The 9,587-nt window shown below is 33.9% G+C and overlaps 1 protein-coding gene and 1 non-coding gene across 2 annotated transcripts; both read right to left on the bottom strand.

The window, feature by feature from the left end:
• Window positions 1–203: 203 nt before the first annotated feature.
• LOC126972106 (A disintegrin and metalloproteinase with thrombospondin motifs 16-like) lies at window positions 204–9,362 on the bottom strand. The gene is made up of 5 exons (XM_050818694.1): window positions 9,274–9,362; window positions 5,880–6,294; window positions 3,252–3,357; window positions 1,530–1,667; window positions 204–337 (listed from the first exon to the last, which is right to left on the bottom strand). The coding sequence occupies exons 1-5, from the start codon at window positions 9,319–9,321 to the stop codon at window positions 265–267; spliced, it is 780 nt and encodes a 259-aa protein (XP_050674651.1). The 5' UTR covers window positions 9,322–9,362; the 3' UTR covers window positions 204–264.
• On the bottom strand, window positions 4,389–4,460 carry Trnap-ggg (transfer RNA proline (anticodon GGG)). The gene has a single exon. It is a non-coding gene; the product is annotated as a tRNA-Pro (tRNA).
• Window positions 9,363–9,587: the final 225 nt, after the last annotated feature.

The following is a 9,587-nucleotide window of genomic DNA, read 5'->3' as shown; positions in this document are numbered from 1 at the left end:
TAGTATATAATATCTATCCTATTAAAACAATTATTCAGCTAAAAATAAAAACATGGCATCTCGTCTATAGCTCAGAAAAAAAATCCTCATGTAAGTTATTTAAAAGCACGAAATGAATAATAGCTCGACTTGACAATTTAGTAAAAAAATATAAATCGGTCGTTGGATCAAGTCAGTCGATTTTCAACCAATAAAATATACCATTAATGTTTATTAATGTATGTATTTATCACAGTAGCTCCTTAGAGTAGATAAAATATGATTTTAAATTGGATTGAAATCAATCGAATCAAAATAGTTGTCACTCCCAGGATGTACGCACCACGCCTTCCTGCTTCTGGAACAGTAAATTATAATTCTTCGAGTTTAAGTTTTCACTAACAAAACATGGAACAATAGTAAGCTTATAACTAAAAAAAACATAAGTTTTATTATTATGATCTAGGCGCGCCAACAAGCTCAAAAACGTGTTAGTTCCTGATAAATCCCCTAAAATATAAGCCGTCCGGAGACCTATTTTTCGCGTTGAATTAATATTATAAATAATAGAGATAGAGTTCCAAGAATTGGAGAAACTCCTCTTCTTTCAGGATCTTTTATAAAAGTTCTTTATATATTTATAGTTTTTGGGCTATTAACGACAGTATAAGTGCTATATTTTTTTCATCTTACGAGAATTTTTAATAACAATTGCAATTTGTATGTTTTTATGTACATGCTTTCGATACATTTTTCTAGACGTCTACTAGACTAGATATACAGATATAATATTATCCAATAGTTTATTTGTATTAAACATTGCTAATAATTAAAGAGAAAACTTATTTATGCACTGAGCAGTTTATTTAGGGATAAGCCCTAAGACTTGGCTTTGTCAGAGCAATGTTTACCAGAGTAATCTACACTATACTTATTATATATAGCTTCTGATATTTTTTTTCACTTTTCTCGTGTGGTCAGAAGTTTTCCAGAAACTGGAAAACAGACTCTTCGTCCTTCGCACGACACGCCACAAGTTAGGATATCATCCCCACCATCTGGATGTGGGGCGGTCCTCTACAGTGCGGTTTTCAAGGAGCTTTCTTCCTCGTACTACAAAGCTGTGGAATGAGCTTCCTTGTGCGGTGTTTCCGGGACGATACGACAAGGGTACCTTCAAAAAAAGCGCGTACACCTTCCTTAAAGGCTGGCAACGCTCTTGTGATTCCTCTGGTGTTGCAAGAGAATGTGGGCGGCGGTGATCACTTAACACCAGGTGACCTGTACGCTCGTTTGTCTTCCTATTCCATAAAAAAAAAAAACGGAATAGAATCTCAATACGGTATTCTGTGATCATGTGTGTTTTGTCTCTTTTACGTATAAAATTTATAAAACAGACTTCATAACGAATAACGAATTATTTGAAACACCTTCTCAAATACGGATATAAGTCTCATTGCAGATGTTTATGAGCAACGATATACACTCACTATGAAGTCAGCCATTTCGAAATTGCCTCCTGTATAATATATAATAAATATTTTATGTACCTTAAGAACTTTTCCATCGATATTTTACTGCAATGTGACCAAACTGAAGCACGTTTCGTCGGAACATATCGTGGCGCCATTATGTATTTCTGACTGTTACATTTGTTGAACGGTGGTCCATCGTGGTATACTCCAAAGCTGCAAAAGATTATTTGTAAAGCTTATAATTAAGAAGAGAAAATTGGAAAAAGGTGTTTCTGTAAAGAGAATTAATTGTCTTTTGAATAGTAACTCAATTACTCTTTATGGTTTATTAAATTAAATATTGCATTTTACAGAATTTCTGTTTTTTTCAAATTCATACTTATATCAATTCCAAAAGGCTTGTTAAAAGCACGTTTGGGAAGAAGCGGAAAGTGGACTCCGGCTAGATTATGGGTACCACAACGGCGCCTATTTCTGCCGTGAAGCAGTAATGTGTAAACATTACTGTGTTTCGGTCTGAAGGGCGCCATAGCTAGTGAAATTACTGGGCAAACGAGATTTAATATCTTATGTCTCAAGGTGACGAGCGCAATTTTAGTGCCGCTCAGATTTTTGGGTTTTACAAGAATCCTGAGCGGCACTACATTGTAATGGGTAGGGCGTATCAATTACCATCAGCTGAACGTCGTGCTCGTTTCGTCCCTTATTTTCATGAAAAAAAAAACTCAATAATCCTTAAAAATATGAACTGACTAATTTATAATATTAAACCTTACTGGGTGTGAATTTCATAGTGAAACCTTTTTCACATGACAGATACACACAACAGAACATAATAGACTTAGATTAAGGATTGGTCTCTAAGCTCCAACTAGATACCGCAGGCGTAGTCGCAAAGTGCTGCAACTAATACTACGCCCAAGTGGGCGTACTCGGGCCAGTCTCGAACAATGTGTGACGTTGACGTACCACATGTTCTGTTAAACTTTTTTACATTGTAACTAAAATGCCGGGTTGCGTAGTAAAACTTTGTAAAAATAATACTACAAGAATTAAGAATGATGCTGGGATCACATATTATACGAGTAATCAGCAATTATTTGTATTTTATTAATTTCAATGTAATTGAAAGACGCCATTTTGTGTCATGATGCTACGGACATAAGCAAATTCTTAGGTAAATTGATAATTTAATTTAATTGTTTTGTTTCCGAGTCATGGATGTTTATAAGTATTTATGTATGTTTAAGTATATATTGTATTAAGTGTATCATTATCTTGTACCCCTAGTACAGGCCATGCCTAGTTTGGGGCAAGATAATTTGTATAAAAGTTATAATAATAATAATAATAATAACTTTTATTTCTCACCACCAACCAAAATTACAATATAGCGAAAAAATACAGGGGATACATAAGTTATGGTCGTGGATCGCTGGTGCCTGTGGTAGTTAATAAAATACCTGTATTACTGGTCACCAGGATTCCACTTTTACACAGTGACTAAAAAGCTTGAAATTCCAAAGGATAGTGGTAAATGTGTGTGTGTGTATGTGTATGTGTGGGCGTGTGAGAGAGAGAGAGAGAGGGTGTATGTGCAAACATGCCTACGATAAGGTGTTCTCGGTTTATAGGTGTTCTAACTATCCAAGACCTCCAGAAGTCTCTCTGTGTGACAGTAGTCTTGCAAAAGCCATTCGTGTGCAGTTGACCGACATTTGTACATGTTTAGACCATACAAACATAAAAGTATGTTAATATTATTTTTATTTAAATTTAATGGATCAGAGTTTATACCTGTGTGCTATTTCATGGGCTAGGAGATAGGCCATGTTTCTGGGTACCCATTCAATTAGAGTACAGCTCTTGCTAATGCTGCAAACACCGTTTCTGTAGCTGCGGCCTGAAAATTAAAAAAAGGCTCTGTACTTACCTAATTCAACCGTATTCTAGCAAAGTCTTTGAAGCTCACGGCTCAGAGGAAGTAGATATTCGTAGCGTACGTAACGCAAGATTCTGTGACTTTTTAATACAATTTTATTAGAAAGCAACTAATGTATACAAATAAAATTTGAAAAACAAAATTTTATGAACGAAGCGGGATTCAAACCCACGACCTCCGGCGTTCCGTGCCGGTGCTCTAACCAACTGAGTTAAACCGTTCGAGCACTGCCTCGTTATAAAATTCTATTTGCTTTGTTCAACTCTCAGGTTGTGGCTTCATCTACAGGATCTACTTTACAGTTGATAACCTGATCAACCCCAATATTTACATATAAGGAAATTGACTTGAGATGTCGCTCTTGTAAATCTTAACAATATGTTTAGATTTACAAGATGTTTTAATCCTAGAAGTGAGGGTTATCACTTTAAAAATATAACATATTGTTTAACTAATGTATTATCTTTAACATGGACACTTAATTAACTAACCAAGCATAACTTAACCTAACCTACCTAGACAACAAAAAACCAGTGGGAGGCTCCTTTGCGCAGGAAGCCGTCTAGATTATGGGTACAACAACGGCGCCTATTTCTGACGTCATGCAATAATGTGTAAACATTACTGTGTTTCGGTCTGAAGGGCGCCGTAGCTAGTAAAATTACTGGGCAAATGAGACTAACATCTTATGTCTCAAGGTGACGAGCGCAGTTGTAGTGCCGCTCAGAGTTTTTGGGGTTTTCAAGAATCCTGAGCGGCTCTGCGTTGTAATGGGTAGGGTGTATCAATTACCATCAGCTGAACGTCCTTCTCGTCTCGTCCCTTATTTACATAAAAAAAAAATTGTGCCGTGCATCAGACGCTAGGCGGTAGTTTAAGTATTTTGCCCCCTAGTGGGCAACTCTGACCCCACTGCGCCACTTCTTCCCACTTGGGTAACCTATTTATCGCGAATGTGTTCTACTTATAGATTTTTACACAAATAAAATTTATGAACGATGCGAGGCTCAAACTCGCGACCTCTCGCGTCCCGTGCGAGCGCTCTTCCACTGAGCCAACCGTTCGAGTGATGTCACGTCTTTATCTTGATATGTCTTGTTCAACTCTCAGGTTGAGGCTTAACTTACAGGAGTCGATCCAGCATCGTTCAAAAATTTTGTTTTCAAATTTGATTTGCGTAATTAATTCCAGAAGTGAAGGTTTAAAAAAAAACTTTAAAAAAAAATTAAATTGTCTATTAAAAGTCGATAGATTTCAAGTACTTTCCTTTTTTTGTACTAGAAATCAAGGCTTGTGCTAAGAGTGAACCATATTATTCATATTAAGACCGAAACAGACTAAAGATTACTCGTAAGTTTGTGTGTATGTGTACGTGTACATCGATTTTATCCTCATAATATCTTCGTCGAATAGTACTGAGAGATGTATTTTTAAGAACGTCACTTGAAACGATAGCTCAAATATATTCAAATTTTTGTATATGGTGTTCCTTTGATTAAGGATGGGCTTACGCTGCACTCCAACTAGTAAAAGTAATAGTACTCCAGCCAGTCTCGAACAATATGAATCAACGTTGAAGAGCCACATGTTCTGTTTAACTTTGCTAATAATTGAAACTAAAATGACGGTTTCTGTAGGAAAACTTTATAAAGATAATACTACAAGAAATAAGAAAGACACTGGGATCACATATCATCAGTAAGTATTTTGTATTTAATTAATCTTATATATAAAATTCTCGTGTCACAATGTTAGTTACCTTACTCCTCCGAAACGGCTTTACTGATTTCTACCAAATTTTATATGCATATTCAGTAGGTCTGAGAATCGGCTACTATCTATTCATCCCCCTAAATGTTAAGGTAAAAGGTAGTCTTATGTATTTATTTTATTATGATTCAGCATTGAAAAATACATACAAATTTAAATTTTCGCCCTTCTACGATCTACAAATATTTTTGTATCACGATTTTTACATTATTCTGTTCCATCCACCAAACCGATATAGGGTTGCAAGATGGCATTCGAATACAATAATTGTAGTACGATATATTTTGTAGGTCTGAGAATCGGTTGCATCAAAATTTTAATAATTGTTTTTTTTTTTCAATATATTGCAATACGACGTTTGCTGGGTCAGCTAGTTTCAATGTAAACTAGCACTTAAGCGTATATAAGTAACAAAATTTGAAAGGTGCCATTGATTGTCAAGATTTACAAATATATACACACATTACTGTATAAAGTTGCCGTAATTAAAAAGCTATTATTCTTATGTAGTACGGTATCTTGTTGGAACGCAGCGGGGACCAATCCTTAATCTAAGTGGTGTAACTTCAAAGAAAATTACTACAGATTGACACAAGCCTGCCCAGACGTCCAATATACCCTTCTGTTTGACAACAGGCAATTATTTTTAATCATAAACGCATCCCACGTATACTTGAAGCCAAAACTTCATAATAATTATTAAATACGCTTACCTACAGAACCACGAACAGGTTTTCCATTGTTCACATAAAATAAATCTAAGCCACTCAAGAGGACAGAGTAATACATTTTCTTCTTGATTATCTTCTTCTTGGTCTGCCAATCACAGTAACTTCTTAAATAGTTTGAAGCATTCTCATCCAATCTTACTGCACGTATATCTCTTATGAATTTAGTTCCTATTAATGTAAAATTTATTGTTTTATTTAGACTAGAATGATTGAAAATACTGCTCGCTTCTTTCAGTATGTTCTTGCTGATGCTTTGAATCTTTTTCCTTGTCTTGAAGCTGTATTCTTTCGCCAGTTTCTTGGTCAGTTTGATGTCGTAGTGAAACATAATTGGTACATTTATCTGATAATTCGCTTTTGTTTGGTACGCGATTGATGCCGAAATATGGCGTATTATCTGAAAGCAAGGAGGCTACCTTATAAAAATGTCAAAAATCATTTTAGATAAACATTATTTATATCAATACATATACATCCATATAAATAAAATTGAAGTGTCTGTTTGTAATGTCAAAATAGCTGCTTTTTACTAAATCCACATGAAAGTATATATAATACCTATGACAAAACAATATATTTTAAAATTTTTGTCTCTCTGTCTGTCTGTTTCTTCCGGATAATCTCCTAAATGGCTGGACCAATTTTGACGCCAATCTCACTATCCGACAGCTGATACCTATTATATCGCGTAAGATAGGTTAGTTTTATTTTGGGGAATAAATGATGGTTACGCGCGGGTTAAATAAATACAAATTAAATAGAAAAGAAGTGTCTGAATATTCATGCAATAAAAAAGTAATAGTAATAACACGTAACATGGACTCAAAAAGAAGAAGTTGGAGTATTTCTTTATAAATAATAATAATAATAAATAATATAAAAAAAATACAAAATTGAGGATTTTTCGTAAGTGCTGCTAACTGAACTCATTTTTTAAATTCTAAGTGGATGAAGTCGCGGGTTACAGCTAGTATTAATATATAAAGCTGAAACGTGATGATTAATATAAATCTTTCAATACATAAAACAAAGTAACAAAGTAGACCTTTCAGTTACTTTATTTTCCTCTTTACAAATATTATATTATATATCTTTACTGATACTGCGCACTTGCTATAGATAAGATGTATACTCGTATATCTTATATCTGGCATTTGGGTGAAAGTGACCACGCGGTTAATACAAGTTATCTTTGTGTGCTTTAACATTAGAAAAAAATAGTTCCAAACTAAATATCCATTTGACATTTCAATTCATTATTTACCGACTCTTTGGTGACTATCTATATATATAAAAATGAATTGCTGTTCGTTAGTCTCGCTAAAACTCGACAACGGCTGGACCGATTTGACATATTTTGGTCTTGAATTATTTCTGGAAGTCCAGAAGAAGAGTAGGTCTAAAAGGTGAATAAATATGAAAATGCACGGAATTAAATAAAAACAACAATAGTGTTTTTCCTTTGATGTGTCCCCGTCGTTCAGAAATCAAATTGAAAGCATAGTTTAAAATGAACAACTATTTAGAATCCTTATATCTTTCTAACTTTCTATGGAGGTAAGAAACAAACTTACTTTTAGCTACTTATAGTTTATGTACGATAAACGATTTAATATTTGGTACGTCTGAGATTCGGTCGTCATTTATTTTTTGTACCCCAAAAATTTTAATTATTGATTTTTTTCTTATTACTTTATATGGCAATACAACGTTTGCTGGGTCAGCTAGTCATAAATATAAATGACCTTATTGATAAATGTTAAATTTAGTTTAATATCTTAATGGACCATGGGCGTTGTGGCATTTTGAATAAGTAACAATTATTATTTTTATCACAATTTCCAATAATAACTAGGTCTTAGATATTAGTTAAATGTATTTATTTTAATATCATAACGAACCATGATGACTTTCTAAGATGTTTTGGATACTTGGAAAATGAAATAAACCTTGAATAAGAAATAATGTTTTATTTTTTCACAATTTCCTATAATAACTGGTCTGTATTAGTATACCGTTGAACCATTACTTTTATTTATCACTACTATATTTATTTTTAGTGTTTAAATCTGATATTTTTAAATTGCAGGAGTCTGTTTAAATTGCAGGAGTCTGTTTAAATTGCAGGAGTTAATAATCAGTATGTTCAGGATAATTTATTAATCCTCACACATCATCATCATTTTACCAGTGGGAGGCTCCTTTGCACAGGATGCCGGCTAGATTTGGGTACCACAACGGCGCCTGTTTCTGCCGTGAATCAGTAATGTGTAAACATTACTGTTTTTCGGTCTGAAGGGCGCCGTAGCTGGTAAAATTACTGGGCAAATGAGACTTAACATCTTATGTCTCAAGGTGACGAGCACAGTTGTGCCGCTCAGAATTTTTGGGGTTTTTCAAGAATCCTGATCGGCACTGCATTGGAATGGAGCGGGGCTTATCAATTACCATCAGTTGAACGTCCTACTCGTCTCGTTCCTTATTTTCATAAAAAAACATTGTTTCCGCAATTGTGGTGCCGTTCAGAATTTTTGGGTTTTTCAAGAATCCTGAGCGCCATTGCATTGTTATGCGCAGGGCGTATCAATTACCATCAGCTGAACGTCCTGCTCGGCTCGTCCCTTATTATCATTAAAAAAAAACATATCGTATCACATTCACTCACACCACACAACCGACCCACCATTTCAGTTACTCAATATGGATACGATTTCTTCTTTTCTTTCTATTTAATTATTGAAGGATTGTGATTAAAATTGAATTTTTCTTGACGAGATAGAAAACTTGATTTTCAGGCGCTGTTAGAGCTATGCCTTCGCGCGATCGCGCTTAAAGCATGCAATAATGCTGTGAAGAGAAAAAGAATAGGAGTTAAGATAATTACTAAACTACTGACTGTTGACATAAATGAATTATCTGAGGGATATTGTTAAATTTACCACAAAATTTATTCAATTAAAAATCATAACGGCTACTTGGTCTGTCTTTTCTTTGATTTCTTCTTTTCTTTCTATTTAATTTTTTCTTGTAAGTTTTTCTTAATATTTATGTAGTATTTTTCGTTTTTGTCTCAAACTACAAAATTTGTCATATACTACTGAAGTTTTATTAGTATTATTTTTAATTGGCTTATCTATTCTTTTGTATTTTTTATACTTTTTACACTTAGCTATCTGTAAGGAATCATAAATAAATAAACAACGCGACATTTTTATGCCATTTTGCTCGACCAAGTTAAATCACTTAAAACTATTTTTTATTTCCTAGCATTCTATTATTGCCTTCCAAAAACTATAAATATATTTGAAATAACCTATTTTCACTATCTATATTTACGTAATATAACAAATAAATTATTAGAAACTTAAAAACTTACCGAGCTTTCGCAAACAATTACAAACAAACACAATAGAACCACTTGCATTTTGAGACTTCGGTAACAGACTAAGCTCAAACATATTATCGGTCGAGTAACTGTGAGTAATACTTCAATTCAGCAAACACCTATCGGCGAATCAATTTGGTACATTTAGGCGTATACACACAGATAAAAACACACTGTACAAGCTTTTTTGCCTTTATAACACAGCGTCCGTATTGTATGCTTTCGAGAACACACATAGACAATCTATGCAAATAATGTCTAGTGATCTAAAATTTTAACTGTTTATTTTTTCACCTACATACAGG

Source organism: Leptidea sinapis, chromosome 25 (assembly GCF_905404315.1).
Source record: "Leptidea sinapis chromosome 25, ilLepSina1.1, whole genome shotgun sequence".
NCBI classification, from domain to species: Eukaryota; Metazoa; Arthropoda; class Insecta; order Lepidoptera; family Pieridae; genus Leptidea; species Leptidea sinapis.
Note: the sequence above shows the minus strand (reverse complement) of the source record. Positions and strands in the feature narration are given on the sequence as shown.

Coding starts and splice junctions, on each gene's coding strand:
- LOC126972106 (XM_050818694.1), bottom strand. CDS start 9,321: ATGCAAGTGGTTCTATTGTGTTTGTTTGTAATTGTTTGCGAAAGCTCG. Junction 6,295..9,273: donor TAATTGTTTGCGAAAGCTCG/GTAAGTTTTTAA, acceptor CCTTGCTTTCAG/ATAATACGCCATATTTCGGC. Junction 1,668..3,251: donor GCCCATGAAATAGCACACAG/GTATAAACTCTG, acceptor AATCTTTTGCAG/CTTTGGAGTATACCACGATG.